The sequence below is a fragment of the Drosophila biarmipes genome, chromosome 3R (genome assembly GCF_025231255.1).
Source record: "Drosophila biarmipes strain raj3 chromosome 3R, RU_DBia_V1.1, whole genome shotgun sequence".
In the NCBI taxonomy this organism is placed as follows: domain Eukaryota; kingdom Metazoa; phylum Arthropoda; class Insecta; order Diptera; family Drosophilidae; genus Drosophila; species Drosophila biarmipes.
The window spans coordinates 19,297,036-19,315,941 of NC_066616.1; the positions used below are offsets into that span (position 1 = coordinate 19,297,036).

Genomic DNA, 18,906 nt, shown 5'->3' on the forward strand with positions numbered 1-18,906 from the left:
TTAAATCCCCCGGATTTATGCATTTTTCCGCTGCATTTTCTTTTCCACGGCCATTGCATGTGGGCTGTCTCTGATCTCCTCTGGTGCCCCCTTTCCACACTTATGCTGTGCGCTTTTTTGTTTTTGCCATCCTGCGAATGCGGGCTAGGAGCTGGACTTTTCCGGGCGGCGGGTGCAGGGCGTGGCGTTTATGTGATTTCTATAGTTTGCCAACAGCGCCTCAAGGTGTCACTGCACTGTGCTGCACTCGTATCTCCATCTGTCCCTGCCCCCCACCAGGGTGATTTGCTCCAGGGTGGACCTCAATTCAGTTATATCTAAGAAAAAAACTCTTTTAATTTATTATATAAAAATATATTTTAGCCTCTTATTATTATAATTATAAGTAATAAATATTAAACATTTATTTTAGATCTTTAACAGCTTATTCTTACATACGTGATGAATTAGACCGCATTTACAAATACATTTTAAACAAAAAAAAATTTTTTTGTTCATATTAAGTTGGGTTATATTTTTGCATTTTGAATTTGGCAACTAGAATATTTTTTAGTAAAATAGATTTTGTTATTTTAAACTTAGTTAAAATACTAAAATAAACTTAGTTAAAATACTAAAATATTTAGAATTGTTAACCTTATCATTTTACATAAAGCCCACTCTAATGGGCTGCCCCCAACAAACAGGACCAGCCATCGATGACGCTACTGCACTTCGTCCTGTTCCCCGCGGCTCTCCCAAATTGCTGCTGCAGTCTGTCTGTGCGCGCTATCAGGACGACGACAGCAGCAGCAGCAGTTCGGCATTTCCCCCTGCATTTTCCACGATTTCCCCTCGATTTTCCCGAGAGTCAACACTTAACGCCACCGAAAAAATGCACACAATCGATTGGCGCTGCCTCCAATGGCGCCCGCAATCACCGGCAGCGGCAAAAGCAATAGCAAAAGCAAAAGCACAGGCAAAGGCTGCTGCAGACGCAGAATCGAAATCGGAATCAGGACCAGAATCAGAAGCTATATGGCAGTGAGGCATTCGTTGCTGCAAACTATCTGGCGCTTTTGTTTTACGATTCCTTTTGCTCCCGATGATCGTTGTCCCTGTCTCCGCTCATGGCCATGGGCATAATCGTGTTACTGTTTGCTGCACTGGATGTTTGTTTGTCTTCGGTGCTTTCCCTGGTCCTGGCACTCCCACTCCCACTCCGCCACCTCTTTGCCCTTTGACCTACCAACCTACCTACAAACCTCCAGCCACCATTGCGATGCCACGGCTGCTGCAATCTCTGTGTAATATTTTATTTTCAATTCGCATTTAGCGCAGCCGTGGCAGCAGCTAGGGGAGCGGGAATAAATTGTATCTGACAATTGGCAATTGGCCTATCCGACCGTTTGATAGTGTCCCAGCACCAGCACCGGGCCCAGACTGCGCCCCATCTCCCATCCTTTTTTTTTTAGCTATCCCAATCCTAGTCCCAGTTCCAATAACACCTGGAAAAAGTTGAAGAAACTGGGAGTTTCGGAGAAGGGTAAAATTTTCTCATATATTTTGAAATTCCTTTTCATTACAATATCTATCCATAATGATGTATCTACCTATATCATATGAGTTTTATATTTCAAAATTATATTTTAACAGCGGTTTTTTAAATGCTATGATATTTGAGTCACAAAACTAACTAAATTATTAATGGTTTCCAAGAGAAGTGCCAATGTTTTTTATATTATTTTTTAAGAGAAGAATTTATTTACACAACCTTTTTAAGGAACAACTATATTTTGCAGTGCATTAGCAACTTTTAGGGCTTGCCAATAAATCCATTGGGGGCATGGTGGGCGTGCCGACCGGCAGTTTATGCTGAATCACGAATTACATTAGACAAGGCCGGGCTTTGCCACAGTGGCACACACCCGCAGTCGCAGTCGCAATCGCAGGCGCACGGCCACTGCCACAGTGCCTGCCAATTGGATTATCACATTGGCCGGGGGTCCGGCTCTCCATTTCCATCCAATTCCATTCCGTGGGATTTCGGCTGATGCCCCAAAACACACATACACACACCCGCGTTCGCTGACAGTTTTCATTAAAATTTCGCACTGCCGCCAAAGTGCGTTTGGCATGCTTCAAACGACTCCATCAATGACAAATCCCGCTCCTGGCGGCCAGCGGAAAATCGAAAGTCGCCAGTCGCCAGTCGCCGGTTGCCAGTTGCCAGTGCAGTGATAAATGTCAAATCAGCTCTGCCGAGTGTCCTGGCCTCGTCCTCGGAAAGACATCTACAAACTCATCCTCAAATGCCTTTTAAGCACTCACATGGCTGCCGTCGCACTTACGAGCGTGCTGAATGGATCGGGAAATACCTACATATATGGCGGTGAGGGGGACCAGATGGCCGGGTCCATGTTGGGGCCACATTACGAGCAAACAAAAATTTGCGCTGTCAACTAAATGTCAGAAAAATGGTTCGGCAACGATTTCCGCCTTGGAGCATCCCGCTGCATTCTTACACTGGTAGAGAAAATGTCAGGAAGATGTGTTGAAAACATGAAAAAATTTGTGTAATCATATCAAAGTAGAATTTATTTTATTTCTGTATAAAACAAATAAAAAATTTGAGCTGGGTATTAAAAGAAAATCTTTAGAAAATATCATACTAGAAGACTCCTTTTAAAGATTATGATATGTTTTAGACCCGAAAGTTGTGTCGTAACCAATTAAGTTAACTTTAAAGTTCATTTTGAAGACCTTATTTTTAATTATAAAATTATTTTTGAGTTAGAAACCCATTTTTTGAGTGGAACAGCCGGTCTGACACTGTCCCCGGCACGCACGCACTTGATCAATCATGCGACGCCATCGATGTTACCATCCGTCCTCCAGGACGAGGATGTGGGCTTTGCGGAGGATGCGGTTGAGGATGTGGATGTGGACGCGGCCATAGACGGTGCTGACAAGTGCGCTGCGTGGTATTTGCATTGATGACAACTACACGTCCGCAAGCGATTATGGAGCACCTTTCCCAATCCCCGATTTGGATGTGAAATGTGGGCAACACTTCGGTCTCCATCGCTGGCCCATCTCTAGCCCATCCAGATCCCTTCACCTTGTGGTCTGGGCGTATTAATAAACCGCTCCGCCAGACATCGATAATAAATCGATGGCCATTCATCTTGGGCCACGAAATCGGGCGACATTAACCACCAGTCGAGTGGCGGTGCCCAAAATAATAGCTAAAAATTATGTGTATAAGGCAAATATTGGAAAGCGACAAGCAAATCCAAACAAATGTTAGAGCTTTTAACCGGGATTATCGGCGCGTTATTTATGCATCATCATTTGTCTTGGGCTGAATCCGCGGCGGGGCAAATGTCTGACCGCAGCATCTGTTCTCTTGGGGGGCAAAGTCCCCCGGGAAATGGTTAATTTAAACTAAATTTCAGGGCTTTTATAATCATAATAGCCCAATTAGGTCTTTCTTGGGGTAAAGTTATAAAAAAGGTAGGGATATTTTAAATATTTTAACCCCAATTAATCTTAGAAAGATAAAATGACTTCAAATTCAATATGCGGATTTTTGTTTGTACTACTACAATTTTAGATAGGTTTATGTCTAACATTGGCAATCTTATGATCTAGTTTTATCTTACTAATCCTTTAAACTTTAACGATTATTAAATAAAACGTATTTTAATGTATTATCACTAGGTTTAAGTGATACGCTATTAAATTCTAAGGTGAGCGAATCTCCATTAGCAGTGGTCGCTGTAAATTCAAATGAATTCAGCTGGCCGAGTCCTCTGGGTTGTGTGAGTTCGCTCCGCACTTAATTGAAAGTGGATTAGCGGAGTTTTATGCTCGGGCACGTTGCCTCGCTCGGCAGACTGTTTTGCTGCGTTTGGGTTCTGGTTTTCCTTTTTTATGTTCAAGGGGCTGATCCCAGCCGCAAATACATTGAAAATTAATTAAGCCACACGATGAAACCATGTTAACAAGACGCTTAAAACAAAATGCTGCTCTTGCGAAAACAAATGCCGAGCTCCGCCCACAGTCGCGATGATGTTTTTTCCTTCGTTTTTTTCATTTTGCGGTTACCTAAGATTACGCATACGCAGCGTGGCGCGTGTGAAAAATACTTTGCGAGAAAGTTTCACCAGGCCGTTTCACCGGGGGAAAGGAAAATGCTAAGCCGGCCGTGTCGCTACCTAGCTCCTTCTCCCTATTACTTTAATGGATTCACAAAAGCCCTTTTTTCATTAAGGTGAATGGCAGAGCTACGATCTCGGGAGGCCAACACTTGGGCTTTCTTTTCGGGGCAACTTTATCAGACACCCAATTAAAAGGGCTTTATAACAATTAGAGCTAATAACACGCTTCAATTGTGCCAGCCAGGCCAGAGGGCAATACCCACCCACAACTTGCCGGCTATTTTTTTAGATGCTGGCTTTGGATTTTTATTGGAATTTTTGTCGGGGGACATTTATTTTTATTTTTGCGGAATGCGGCGTTGCGGCATTGTGGCGGCAATTAAAAGGCAAGACCACAGCAATTAGCAAATTGACAACCGGATTTGTTTATGCATTTAGCAGGCTTAGGCCGAGGGTTCTGCTGCTGCTGCTGCTGTCACTTAAATAATTGAAATTATTATGGCCATTGTTTCGGCCTCTGTAATCTGTAAGCCAAGTCCACAGCGAGTGGGCCAACTCAAACAGAGAACGAATCTCTGGAAATTTGATAAATTAGTTGTGGAACTAAAAAAGTTTTCGCCTATTTTCGTTGAGCATTGCATTGGCTTGCATTTCTGTGAGCGGCTTATCCCAGTCTGCTGATGGGCGGAAACTTTTTCCTCGGCTTTTGCCGGGCTAAATGCAAAATCCAATTTTTCGAATGAAAAGTCAAACAGGAATTTAACTTTTGATCCGTTTTTGGCAAGAGCCGGCAATCAGCGGGGGAAAACTCGGCAGCTCTTCTCCATTTTCCCGCTTAGCAGCTAATAAATTTTCTCGACCCTCAAATCAATACTTCTGAATGTATTTCGAATCAGCCCAAAAACCCTCAATGAATCGATGGCAATTTCAATTTGACGCCCATTCCCGGCAACTAATTTGCAATCATGAAGTTTTTGTTAATTTTAATTTGATTATAGCGTATTACGCATACGCCACCTCATATTCCATTGCCAGAGCCATTTCGATTTTCGGGGCTGTCAGTTTTGATGGGTCGGCGAAAAATCATTATCATTGGAGGCAGATAAAAATAATATTTGTCGATGTGTGTTTGCATTTAATGCAAGCGCACTGTCCTCATCGCCGGGCCATTGTTTTCGCGTTCTATTTGCTCTTGGCCATGGGAAAATATTCCAAATTCAAATCTAATTAACATTTGGCGCAAAAATGTTTATAATGGCAGCCCGGCTGAGGGGATGATTTGAATTTTAATGAGCTGCGATTGGCATTAATTGTCGACGTCGGCCTAATGGCAGGCGAACGCGAATTATTTACATAGCATGTAATTTAATAAGAACCATCTGAATCACATCCAATCATTGAAATTTATCCGGGCATTCCGAGCGCAGCAATGTGGTGGGACCGCAAAGAAGTTCGTACAAATCGAGTTTGATTATTGACAAGGCCGCTGCAGATCTCGTATCACTTTCAGCCCATAAGTGACAGTGCAACAATGCAACAAGCGGAGCAGCAAGAGCGCAACAATGCCGCAACTCGCACACAATATATCACGCATACGCACCGGTGCCGTCACTCAGGCACTCGCCCAGTTACAGATACAGATACAGCTGCACGGCGGCAGCTACAGATACAGATGGAAACTTAGGAGCATATGGATGTGCCGTTGCAAACACATGCTCAATTGAATTGAAATTGAATTTGCAATTCTATGCGCTGCAGCTAACGCCATTTTCTTTGCCGGGCGGGAAGCCCCATCACGAATGCCAGCTCACTCACTCGCTCCTCATCGCACTCCCCCTCTTTGTAGTGTTTTTATTTTATTTACCCTGGGGAGCAAAGTCTCCCGACATGGTTATGAACTTGGTCTGCACAAAGTTATGCCCTCTCGCCGCCGTATTTGATAGCCAACATGGCACAAAGCAGTTTAAATTCCACTGGTTGGGTTTATGGGTTGGCAAGGGAAAGGTCCAAAAGATGTATTTTATCAAAAGTATGTATCATAAATGCTAGTATTTACATCTGTTGGTTGCTAGGTTTCACAATTAATCTAAAGTAATTTTAATTTACATTTTTTAATTAAATTTTAATTAAATTTTTCTTTTACCTTTTGACTACCAAATAAATATGATTTATTACTATTTTATAATGTGAAACACTAAAAGCTTGATCTGGTGTAAGGGCATCTGCGTATTCCTGGCTTACCGGCACAATTTGTGGCCCGCCTTTTTTCCGATTTCCTTGCCGGGCACTTGGCAGCTTTCCATTCGCCTGTGTGCCATTCGATTTGCTTTGGTCCTGCCGTTCTGCCACTTTTCCACTCCCTTCAATCCTTCTCATGCGTATTTGTGTGTTTGCTTTCGCTTTTTGCCGTATTTGCATTTCGTTATTGAGACTGAGACAAAGCGTCGCAAAAAACTGCTCCTCCTCCCGTTCCTGGTCCTTTTCCCGCTGCATTCAATCATCAATGAGATTTTGCATTTTACACTTTTCACTCCGGTTACGCTGTTGCCGGGGATTCCCCGATTCCCTTGCCCAGTTGGCTGCAGCCCTTTGTTTGGCTTTGCCAGCTGGTAACTCGTAGCTCCTGCTCCTTTGAGTCCTTCAGCCGGGCTGAGTGCCTCTTGAGCCGCTCTCTGCCGTTCCGCATAATCGTTGCCCATCCTCGAGATCGATATCCCGGGATCCCCCCCAATCCTAGGGCGATTTGATTGATAAGACCGGGGCAAGTGTTTCTGATTTATTGATTAGTTGTCAGAGCGATTGTCATACAATGGAAGCCCTTGCCGCTGGTCAAAGTAATTAAAATGTAAATGTGACAAACATCTTGTTAGGCTGTAAGGATGGAATGTGCACATGCATCCCAAGCAAGGATCTTTCTAGGTGCGCAATGAATGGATATGCCCTTTCCCTCAGAATGCTCTTTACAAAAAAAGAAAGACGACAAAGTGCATTACTTTTGCTGAGATATATGTTTCATTAAAGTTTTATATACTTAATTTTCCTAAAATTTAATTTAAACGCAAACTTCCAATTTAAATTGTTTATTAAGTATTACAAAATGTGGTAAATATCAAACAAAAATAATTTGAACAAATTTATAAATTTATGACATATACCTTTTGATCCTTGGCTTTATCAATGTTTTCTTTAAAAGTTATGATATAAATTACAAGGCTTAGTAACATTCAATATATGTGATGAATATCCTTTAGAATTTAATTTAAAAATTAAACAGCTGTTGGAAAAAAAGTATAACAAATGTTCTACTCACTCTAGTAACCTAAACCAAGACCCCTGACTTTAGGACTTTTAAATTTGTCTGACTTTGCTTAGGAATTCCAGGTGAAAACCCCTGGCTTAGAAAATGGGCCTTTTCCCAGTGCTCCTGGTGGCTTCCACGCCAGCTGCATTATGGCTCCCCACTCGACATTCGGCACTCGGCAAAATGATTTGTATGTCAGCCGGAGGACCGAAATGGGGGGCACATGTTCGGCATGCCAAGCGCCACAAAGTATGCCGCACTTTTGCTTTGTTTCGTTTGACTATTGAGGTAAGTGTGTTGCTTTCTTCTCTCGCCGTTATGGCTGTGCTTTTGCCAAATGCAAATGGCATTTTGCAAGGACAAGTAGACTGGCAGAAAAAACCACAGCACCCAGTACGGTGGAGTAGTGAATGCTGGGGAACAGGGAACAAGAGCAAATTGCATGTAGCAAAACTTTTCCTCATTACGCAGGCGAAAGAAAAACAACGTGCCCGGTCGCTCTCATTTTCCCTTCGGGCAAGTGCTGTATTAAAAATTTAAAATGCCATTGGAGTTTTTCGGGTGGCCGTGGTGATGGTGGTGGAGGTAAAGAGAGGCTCTAGGAGGTATTACTACCCATTTCCGGACAGGTGGCCTCGCCTATAGATTGCCAAAGATCGTGGAAAACCATCAAAGAGCGCAGCCATTTCCGTATGCAAATTATCTAGCTGAGTGGCATCAAGTTTTTTGCGGACCAAGGCCGAATGAAAGGCAACTGCTCGGGTTCGCCACATCCCCCGCTTTCAAACCCCTGGAACAGGGGAAATTTCCCTGCAAATTCGCAAAGACTTCTGCCCGAAGTTTTTTACGTGCGCCGTCATAGTTTGTCAGCTACTTTCGCTGGCGGTTTATGCAGCTGCATAAATGTTACTTCTACTTACGTAAATTACAAAATAAAGTTATTACGAAAAGTAATTTAAGTTAAAAAATTTCGTGTGCCGTCGCAAATGTGCAGCCAACTGGCAACTGGTAACTGGTAAAAATGGTGGCTGAAAGAACCAAAGGTGGGCTGTAAAATCAGTTAACAACTTGCGCGCTTCCTCCTTCCCGGCGGGCTTAATTGTAACTTAAAGCCGTTTGCAAATTCGCTTAAGCAAAAAGTTCGCATTGGTGGACCAAAAAAAAAAGGACAAAACAGAAGCGGCTAAATCAATTTGCATTAAACATTCAAAGGGAGTGAAAAAAAGAAAGGCAGTCGAAACACTCATAAAGAATGCAAGCTGGAGCTAAAACCGTAGCACAAACTTTTAGTTTGCTTTGATTGAGTGAACGTGGCCAAAAGAGCGGGCGGAAAGAGCCAACCCGTTGGCCACGCTTAATCAATGGCCCAACGGACAAAATGGCCACAAAAACAGGAAAAACTCGATCGCCTACGTACATCGACTGCACCCACTACATCCACCTGCAATCGCAATCATGGACACATTCACATTGCCCGACAACAGGACAACAAAACCGTAAGCAATTGCCAGTCGCATAATGTCCTGGCCATCGGTGTTGCTGTTGTTGCAGCTGCTCGGAAAATCAAGTTGAAAGTTCCTGGCAACTTGAGGTGCAAGTGTCGTGTTTTTGTCAACGGGCCAACAGCAGCAATTTCCGTTTCCTGTTCGCCGCTGATGGAAAAACGAGGCAACGAGTCAACGAGTATAAAAGTTTAGATTACAAATTCACATACGTAACTGCAGCCGTACACTGGTCAGCAGTTGATTTACCGCCCTGTAACTGTTGTTGCCGTGCACTGAGCGAAATGGGGGCTGGTTTAAGTTTGACTTTGGTTAATTATTACGAAAGGCAGGTAAATATACTGATCGATATTTTTTTGTTCCTTGTAAGTTTGATGGTTTGTTGCCTGAATGTTTTTAATCAACAAAAAACAGTATTTTATCAATAGTATGTAAGGTCACTTACATATGCTTACCTCAATCTAAACATGTCAAATTTGTATATATTATATTTTCTTTTGTAATATTTTAAAAATACCATAATATCCCAATTTAAAACTACCTTATTTAAATTTCCTAAATGCAATATATTTTCGGTGTAGCTTTGCTTTAGCCTTGTTTCGTTTGCCGTGTTTCTTTTTTGGCCCGGCTTGTGTTGGCTTGGTTTGGCTTGGTTTTCGTAGTCGGGCGCATGTTTTGTGGTCAACTCGGGGCAATGGCAATGCAATTGGGGCCGCTGCCTGGGCTTCCGATGCTCCTCCAGTTGCTCCTCCGGCTGCTTCTCCATCTCCTCCAGCTGCTCGGGCCGCTGTACTTTTTGCCATTGCCACTCATGCGTGCCACGTGCTATGCTTTGATGTGGTGTGTTCCTTGCCACCACCTCCTCCTCCGCGGGCACAGTGCTCCTCCAGATTCCAGCTCCTAAATAAACTTGGGATAATAAGAGGCAAAAAAAGGAGGAAACGAATTGCCGCACAAGCTCGCCTCAAATGTTACTTCTGCATTTGGGCAAATTGGACTCGGCGAAAGCCACACGGAGACACGAAACTTTGTAAATATTTTATGCATAAACACATACCACCTGGAAATGGCTTTCGACACAGCATCAAATAATATTTACTTGGCTAACACAGACACACCAACACACGTGGAGCTCGGAGGGCTGCTCGGTTCATTAGGCCCAAAGAGCAAGTTGGGCCACAAAACCTGCAGATCAAGTCCGGATTGCGGCAGCTCAATGAATTTACCAACGATTGGACAGGCCACAGAAGCGGGCTCGGGTATCGCTCATCCCTCGTTTCTCGTTCCTCGTCCTGCGAAAAGGACCCGAGACTCGAAAAAAGGATGTGGATCAGCTGTCGCAGCGGAAAGCGGTCCATAAATAAAGCAGCCTAATCAACACAGCCATTGGCAGCATTATTGTCACGTATTATTTTACATTTGTCTACGTTTGGCTTTCTCCATTTCTTTTTGTTTTCTTCTTTTTTCGCATTTTCCCCATTTTTTCTGCCATTGTCCTTTCCTGGCAAGTGCATCCATAAATTGTGAGCTCTGTTCGGGCATCCTTTTTATTTATTTACTCCGTGTAAGTGGAGTTCACTTTGCAATGCAATGCGCTGAGTGCAAGCTTCTCGCTGCCCCTTTCCCCGAAATTCCCCGTCTTTGTCTCGGTCTGGAATGTTTCTTGGCATCATCCTCATCATCATCCCCTTGAAGATGGAATTCTCCGGCTATTTCTCGAGCAGATCGATATATTTATGCACCTGACAGTCGCGAAATTTAGATTCAATTTGGTTATACGAGTTCGAAATTCTAAAAGTCTAAGTAAATGCAAGAGTACAAGCTTCACTAAGCTTGAATTAAGTTGTTTCTATAATTTTTAGTTGCTTTAAAACATTTAAAAATAAATTTATTGACGGCAATACACCAATTAGGCAATTAGGGCTCGTTATTTTCGTCTACAATTTTTTTTTTTTTTTAATTATTAAATATTATATTGATATTAAAGTTCAAAATATTATAAACTACACTAATATATGCAATAATATTTATAGTGATCATGAAGAATTAGGCTTTGTAAAAGGTGTTTGTCCAGATTCTTAAATTAAATGGTGTATCCCCCGCTTAAAGTGAGGGCTAGTCGAAAAATTATAAGAAATGTATAAGAAAACAGGGGTGTATCCATCCAGGAGTGCCCCCAATTCACATTCCCTGGCTTTTGTGCTGCCTTATGCTAATTTGCGCCTTCACTCGCTTTCTCACTGGCAGCTTAATCATGCATGTTTACACGCAAGTTCGAGTGGCAAACTCAAACACCCTGGGTTAACAACAGCAAAGTAAATGAATTGCACGGCTGAAGGAAGGTGGCCCGCTTTCCCCTTTCGCCGGCCCCTTCGCCCACTTCCCCCCCATTGTTATTTGCATAGCCGGGGGCGTGGCAGGGCATTCTGCACCCGTTCCGTTCCAGTCCGTTAATCAACGAGCGCCTGCCTGAAGTCAAACATTTAACTAAATTAAGTTTGTTTGGCAAGAATTTTTGCATAAATAATTACGAATGCGAACGGCTTAGACGGCAGTGATCAGAAACGTCTCGAAGCCGAAGACATCTGACTGTATCTCAAAAGAAAATGTTTAGAGAGATGCAGCTAACCATTAAAGGGTTAACTTTATTTTAGCCCAAGGCCGCGGGACCATTATTCCTAGCGACCAAAATTGTTGAAGTCTAAGAAAAAGTTTTAAAAATTTATCTAAGATTTTTTATAATTCCAAAAAAGTTACAAAAATATTTAATCAAGGGTATAATAAATTCTATTTCTTAAAATTCCGTTTAATACAGATTAAATCGGCTTACCCGAGTTTTTTGTCTACCGCCAGCTCTCTTGTTATTAGACTTTTGTTTGTTTACTTTTTGTTTCATGTTTCACTGACTCGTTACTTGGTTGAATTTCTTACTGACTGATATGCAAATGTGCCCACTTTTCTAGCCATTAGCCTTGCCTGTGGGAAGAGTCAAGTCAGATTTGTTAATTAATCCTCTTTTTGGGAGTCTTAAAACAAGCTGTGTACTATTTTTTTACGGTCAATAATGAATAATTTAAGCTCTTTAAAATGAGCATTTATTTTCTGTATAAATGCTGTAATGCTATCAACATCTGAATCATATTTTTAGTTTTATTTTTTTTTCACATTTTTCAAATAATTAATCAGTGTTATTAGGGCTTATCGAATTTTGTGTGATGCGAAAATAATAGGCGACTTAGGCGAAAATGTTGTACTTGAAAATGATGTCAGTATTATTTAGCACTCACAATGTTTCGGGAGGCTTCTCTGTACTTTTCGCTTTTTTTGATCACTCTGATTGTTCATAAAGTTTGTATTTTTAACTGGTTTTTTAATTGGTTTTTCCCGCTAATAAAATCTATTTGAAGTCTCTCTCAGGTTTTGAGCTAACAAACGTTAAATGCACTTCCCTGGACGAATCTTTTGCCTCATTTGAGTATTGTTATCTAAAGTCGGTGAATCGAACCTATAAATATGGATCTTTGCGAGTAAAATTACACAAGGGACCCATTTATAAAGTTAAGGTAATGATTTTTATACAAGATTTATAAAATTCAAACTGGAATATATTTCAGTTAAATTTGGCGATTTATCAACGGTTAAACGGGTACAAGCCATTTCTGTATAACGTCACGGTCGATGGATGTAAATTCATATTAAATCAGAAATCTTCTCCAGTAACCGCGTTTATTTTTAACCTGTTCGCTCCATATTCGAACATGAATCATTCGTGCCCCTTTGATGTAAGTACATTTTATTACATTTTAACTTAGCTAAACAAATTTATTTCAGCATGACTTAGTTGTAGAAAAAGTGCCTTACTCGTATATAAACGACCAATTGACAAATGTTTTGCCCTTTCCAAAATCTTCTTACGCTTTTTGCAGCGATTGGTATGCAGATGGGATAAAACGGGCATCCGTTAATGCTTATGCTACTTTAACATAGTTCACTTATAATTAGAAGTCATTTAAAGTTGAATTCGCTTATTGTTTTTCTATTTTCAAACGACTAAACTAAAAACTCAATAAAATAAATATGTATAAAAAGAAGTTTCTAAATGGAAAAATATTTGATTTGGCAAATAGCTCTCAGCAATTAAAATAGTAGACCATTTTTAATGCAATCTTTCGGTTCAATGAACTTAATGAGAAATTATTATTAAACTATATATAATTTGTAGTTTTTTGGGCCCTCCCAGATCTTACGTTGACATATAGGTACATTAAATGAAGTTTTAATTTCTTAGTGCTTTAAAGGGTGCCCGATTTAAAATTGTCATAATTAGAGCACCCAGCCAAGGGGAAAACTTCAAGGACCTGCATTGGCTCAACGGTCGCCGACTGCAGCTAGAAGGCTGGAATGGAGAATGTCCCGGCAATGTAGAACACCATCCATCAAATGTCAATTGTATGCCAACTGCCAACAAATCAAGCTGTCATGAGGCAATGGCAAAAGGCAGTCGTCGAGCCAGTAGAGCGTTCAGTCAGGGCAAAGTATTTCTGAAGCTCCGCTCCATATTTAAAATTATGCCACTAAAGCAGGCAGTTCACTGAGAAAAAAAGCCAGGCACAGGACAAAAAACATACTCTTAAAAAAATTATCTTATCCCTTAATTGAATTATTTCCTTTCTTTGTTTTTTTAATTGAGCTTAAGTGTTTACTATTATTCTTTGGGACTTTTGTAAAAGATTTGCATTTCCTAAGAGATTTCTGATGTTCAGAGCTTTTTCCCCGTGTGGCTGAGAGGCAGCTGGGGTCCCCTATATGTGCTCTATCCATCCATCCATCTATCCAGCGTCTAGTTGCAGCTGTCAGCGCTCCATTCTGCAGTTCATCATCATTGTCATTGACATTTTCGAGTGGCTACAATGGCTGAACAGAGGAAAACGCGGTGGCGGGTCGCACTGATTTGCATTGCTTTCGATTTATTTGTGCCTGAAAGATTTATGCGACCGGGGGTGTCCTGGCACACTGCCACATACCCTAACATTCCACACCCCATACAACCCTATATCATGCCCATTTCGGGGATGTGAGAGTATATGGCCGTGCAGTAGGCCACCACCAGGCGCGTCTCGTCCGTGGGAAAGATGGGACCCAGGAACTCGAGCATGCTCGGCTGTTGCACCACGATCGTTCTGTACTCCTCAAACGAGATGATGGCGTCTTGATCCTCATCAAATTTCAGGAGTAGAAAATCGACCATGTCCTAAGTGGGCCAATAAAAATCCTTTACAATATTATTAAAAACGATTCAAAACAGCTCACCAGTCGCATTTCGATGACCTCGTCATCGTCGCCGGGAAAAAACCTCTCGACAGCCGACGAAATTATCTCTCGATTGATGCCCATGCCATTTTTGTCGTAGACCTGATATGGGATTGATTATATTTAGGGTAAATGAGTTATTAAAAACTCATAATATCTTTACCATATAGGCGAACTTCATTTTGCGCTCCATGTCGCGAGTCATCAGGATGGTCATGTAGTTAACGAACTCCATGGGCGTCACATACTTCCTGCCCCCCGCGATAAGGGTAACGATTCGGTCCACCACATCCATGTCGTATAGCTGCTGGAACCCTATCACTATGTTCACGAACTGGGTGGAGGTTATCCGGCGTGCCGCGGGTCCGTTCTGGAGGCTGAACTTGTAGTAGATCAGCAGGATGCAGGTCACCTCGGAGTCGTTGAAGGGCCCCAACCGGGCAATCTGAGGAACCAGGCCACTATAAACCGACTGAAACCGCTGGTTAAAGCGATCGTTCATCGTAAGGTCCAACTTCATGTTTGCTGACTGAGAAATCAAGAAACGGAACTCAAGTTTCAATAAAAACAACAACGTAAAAACAAACTGTCTGCTACTGAATGAAAATAAAAACAAGAAAGTGGTGATTGAAAAGAAATATTTAAAGATATCAAATTGCCTCAAAACGTGAGAAAATATTATCCTAGCCAAATCAAAGTATTTCTGTTTGTAGCCAGGAATTCGAGTACAAGCTGAGACGAAATCGGGCTAATAATAGAATTTAGAAGAGGAATTGCCATGGATCCATTTAAATTTCGGGCTGCAGGAAATTGATGCCATTAAGCTCTTGTCTGGCATTTTAGTGCAGTCACCGGAAGTGGCTTGGGGCGTCGATTTATTTAAAGAAAAAATCAAAGAGCAGGAAAGTGAAAGTGGAGTGGCCAGGGGGAGGGAAAAGTGGGCGGTGGTCGGTGTGGTGGTCGCTTGGGCGTGTAGGTGGACACTTTTCCGGGCAGACGCATACATCAAACTGGCAGACAGACGACGGCGGCCCACAACATGCATATCAGTCAATTTATCTCCAATTGTGTGTGCGTGTAAAAAAAATTACGCAATTTATACGGCGAGGGAAGCGGTCCATGGTCCATGGATGTGTGCCTGCGGACCCATTGAACTTTCCCAGGGAAATCTACATATTGATAAATGACCCCGGCGGCCAGCGAGGCAGAAAAATCGATGGACGAGCCCCACTTGACATTTAAAGCGCCGTGGCGAATTTATGCGAATTTATATTGCCTTTGGCTGCGCCTGTCTTTGATTTCATTTAATCAGATGTCGATAATTGCCAGGACCTACCCGAAAACTGGGTCACATTACGGGGCTGGCATGGATTTAACAAACTTAAAGTAAACTTTATTATGCACAGGCGACAGATGGACTGACTGGCCGGCCAACTGCGAGTACAACTGCCCGTGTCGGGGAAAAACTTCATCAAAATGCAGCCTCTGCAGCCATGGGTGGCGTCCGTGGTGGAAAATGGTGGAAAATCGCCGGGCGACAGCGGTAGCAAAGTGTAAAATAATTACTCGGCTTTTTCTGCATTACTTGGGCGCTTTTTGACGCACTGTTTCAAGTAATTAATTGAATAAGCGCCTTGGCCCGCAATTGTATTAAATTGCCCGCTGCATTCCCACTGATTGACTTTCCGTCTCTGCGCCAATAATTATTCAAAGTGGCGTCGCACGCAGTTCCTGCTGGGAGAGGCAAGTGCCTTGCAACGCAGTTTAATGTCCGGCTTCCATTGATTTCACTTAAATTTGTCATCGCAATCACTGCGAAAAAATATGTACAATTAATGCTCAGAAAATGTGATTTAATATAAAACTTCAAAGGACATTTTTAGGGGGACTTTCTTTTTAAATTTTAAGTAATTGCACTGCCTAAGTTCAAGCATTTCTATGAGTTTTATATTTTGGAAAATTAAAAAAAGTTTTTTGGGGTGTTAAATATACTCAAATTAAAATTATTAAACAAATATTATTTGTTTATGTAAACAGCGGTAAGACCTTGGGAATCCCCCTTTTTCTCAGTTTTTGATAAGAAATCCTATTAAAAGAGCGGGCAAAATTCAACAAGGAAAAGTCTTTCTTGGCCTTAAAAAGGTAATTACATCGCGGCCCTGAAAGACGCTTTGTTTGAGATGGACAATAGCATCAGGGGAACATTTAAAATATATCTCACTGCCTTGACTTCTGGTTGGAAATGTTTTGAAGCAGTTGGGATATTTGTGTTTTTAAGTATCTAGCTTGCATAACCTTCCCTCCCCCACAAAACATGCAGCCAAACTTGCAAAGTAGTTGCCAACTTTTATTGCCTGGCCAGTGCTTGTCGACATCGTTCTTTGGAAACGAGTGATCATTTTGTATTTTTTTTGGATGACCATCAAAAATACATGCCTTGTTGTGAATCTCGGCAAACATGCCCTTGCATTGCATAATTGCAGTAGCAAAGTTTACGAGCAACATCTAGGTACACATGGTATATGCAAATATGGGGAAAAAGGTCTGGAAAATGGGGGAAAAATCAGAGAAGGTAAGCGCTGCGTGAATAATTGTCTGTTGCCACATAGCTGGGAAATAATTTGCAGCCAAACGGAAAAAGCCGCACGGCAGCACACACGAAATTATAACATTTAATTTTTAATTATGAGTGTTATTAACATGCCTGAAACTTTTCGCCACAGACACACGGCAGCCGAGGCAACTACGAAATAAATGGGAGAATAAAAAACCGCAGGGAGATAGAGGAAACAGCGAGGGCAGAGATACTATATGCACATACGCGAATGTAATTATTTTGCATTTAAAAAAAGGCCACGACTCGTGAACACCGGAGCCCTTGAAAGCCGTTTGCCACCTAATTATCTTGACTAATTGCAAGGCAACCAAAGCCACAGCCGCTGCCTTAATAAAATAACTCTTTAGTCAACCCAATGGTCACCTCGAATGGCATTTCAGTTTATTTAAAAATAATAAAACCAGGAATGTGGTAAATGGATTATGTGTGCTTAAGGAAAATAACAACAAAGAAAGGATAAGCCATTAAATAATTTTGAGTGAAGTGACTACTCTAATGAAAGGGTTTATAGGAACTTAAGGAATAAAAGAATACTTTTATTATATCATTTAAATATAGGTCAATACTTCTTTTGAACACACGTTTTCATAGAAATTCTAAGCATTAGATCTGTCAGTATTGTGTCCTTTACCGAAAAGTAATTAAAAGATTTAAAAATTCTACTAAGGCGGGCATTAAATTGTTTTTTCACCTGATTGGTAGAATAAATTGTGGAATTATTTTGCATTTACATGCAGCAAAAACGATAAATACGATCGTGCGCCATTTGTTTTTGTTTAAATAGGGAAAAAACAATGCCGGCCTGTTGGCCACTGATTTACGGCCGGAGTTGAACCCGGGTCGTGTCACTTACAAGTCGAACAGCAGCTGTTGGTGCCGCTGATGTTGCTGCTGGTGCAGATGGTGCTGCTGTTGCTGCTGCTGCTGCTGCTGCGGGGATGCAATTTCTGTTGCAGTTGCATCTGTATCTGCGGTCGCGCTGGCTTTGTTTCCGGGCCACGTTCATTATTCATCAATAGTTTTTTGGCCAGACCGTTTTAATGTAAAGAGCGCCGGCTTTTTGTGCATGTTTATTTAAGCGCGTGTACTGCAGGTGTTGATGCAATATTAATGGCATTTTAAATGCCGCAAATGCCGGCTTGCGTAGAAAGTCTTTTTGATATTTTTCACCAATTAATTTGCCATTTAATTTTTAATTATATTATCGCCGAAAGCGAGTGGCTTTTGTAACACGAACGAATTGCACATTTCATATGCAAGTTTTGCGCCAAATTTATTGTAATTTACTTAAGAGCAACGGAGGACATTCGAACAGGCCGCGAGTGTATGGTAAAAATGCAATTTGCTTGTTATGTGCATTTTTAATGGCACGTAAATAAATTGCTGCCTCGCCGTATTAAGCTCAATGCAGCAAACCCAATTAACATTGGCTCAAATAGCTTGTCGATGGCTTCGGACCAACTTTAAGCGGCCAACAACTCTGGCTGGCAAATTTACGGCAAACTATTTACCGATTCTCTGGTGCCTCGTTAGCCGTTTCTGCTAGTTACGGGGCGTATGCGCAATGTGGAGAATTGCACAGCAGCCGCTTCGCAATCATCATTGCGGGGGCCTAATATCGCCCCAGTGTGACGTTTGTCTAGCAATCATCATTACAAACATTAAAATGCCCGGAGGCCCAATTTCTTTGCAGTTAATTTGATGAGGAATTCCCGATATTCAAATTGCTAAGCAGACACTTGGCTGTGCTTTAAAATAAGTAAATCTTTTAAATCATAAAGAAATCCAAGTTGTTATTTTAAAATCAAAGAGCAAATGCGTAAACGTTTGCTTTACGTTACGCCGAAAAACAACTCCGGTGGTCCACATTAATAATGTGGACATAGAGCAAGCGACTAAGGCGAAATACCTAGGCCTCACACTGGACAAACGCCTAACCTTCCGAGAACATATTGCCAGAGTCGTCAAAATGTGCAACCTAAAGCGGAACCAATTATTCTGGATGCTAAACAAGAAAAGCAAACTATCTCTAAG

General features: G+C 41.7%; 2 protein-coding genes across 4 annotated transcripts; one reads left to right on the forward strand and one right to left on the reverse strand.

Moving 5' to 3' along the window:
• Positions 1–12,233: 12,233 nt before the first annotated feature.
• LOC108023058 (uncharacterized) lies at positions 12,234–12,932 on the forward strand. Its single transcript, XM_050888415.1, has 4 exons — positions 12,234–12,293; positions 12,353–12,508; positions 12,560–12,727; positions 12,777–12,932. Exons 1-4 carry the CDS (start codon positions 12,234–12,236, stop codon positions 12,930–12,932), a joined length of 540 nt encoding a protein of 179 aa, XP_050744372.1.
• A 954-nt stretch (positions 12,933–13,886) lies between these two features.
• On the reverse strand, positions 13,887–16,098 carry LOC108023693 (calcineurin subunit B). Of its 3 annotated transcripts, none has more exons than XM_050889139.1 (4): positions 15,822–16,098; positions 14,419–14,784; positions 14,256–14,357; positions 13,887–14,196 (listed from the first exon to the last, which is right to left on the reverse strand). In XM_050889139.1, exons 2-4 carry the CDS (start codon positions 14,773–14,775, stop codon positions 13,996–13,998), a joined length of 660 nt encoding a protein of 219 aa, XP_050745096.1. In that variant the 5' UTR covers positions 14,776–14,784; positions 15,822–16,098; the 3' UTR covers positions 13,887–13,995. The 3 variants fall into 3 exon arrangements, with proteins under 3 accessions (XP_050745096.1, XP_050745095.1, XP_016948810.1); XM_050889138.1 differs by having other exon boundaries at positions 15,592–16,098; XM_017093321.3 differs by lacking the exon at positions 15,822–16,098 and having other exon boundaries at positions 14,419–14,872.
• Between the last annotated feature and the right edge of the window lie 2,808 nt (positions 16,099–18,906).

Excerpts from the sequence above, each read along its gene's own strand:
- LOC108023058 (XM_050888415.1), top strand. The coding sequence starts at position 12,234 with ATGTTTCGGGAGGCTTCTCTGTACTTTTCGCTTTTTTTGATCACTCTG. Across the intron at positions 12,294-12,352 it reads TCACTCTGATTGTTCATAAA|TCTCTCTCAGGTTTTGAGCT; the intron begins GTTTGTATTTTT and ends ATCTATTTGAAG. Across the intron at positions 12,728-12,776 it reads ATCATTCGTGCCCCTTTGAT|CATGACTTAGTTGTAGAAAA; the intron begins GTAAGTACATTT and ends AATTTATTTCAG.
- LOC108023693 (XM_050889139.1), bottom strand. The coding sequence starts at position 14,775 with ATGAAGTTGGACCTTACGATGAACGATCGCTTTAACCAGCGGTTTCAG. Across the intron at positions 14,358-14,418 it reads AAATGAAGTTCGCCTATATG|GTCTACGACAAAAATGGCAT; the intron begins GTAAAGATATTA and ends ATCCCATATCAG. Across the intron at positions 14,197-14,255 it reads AGGTCATCGAAATGCGACTG|GACATGGTCGATTTTCTACT; the intron begins GTGAGCTGTTTT and ends TGGCCCACTTAG.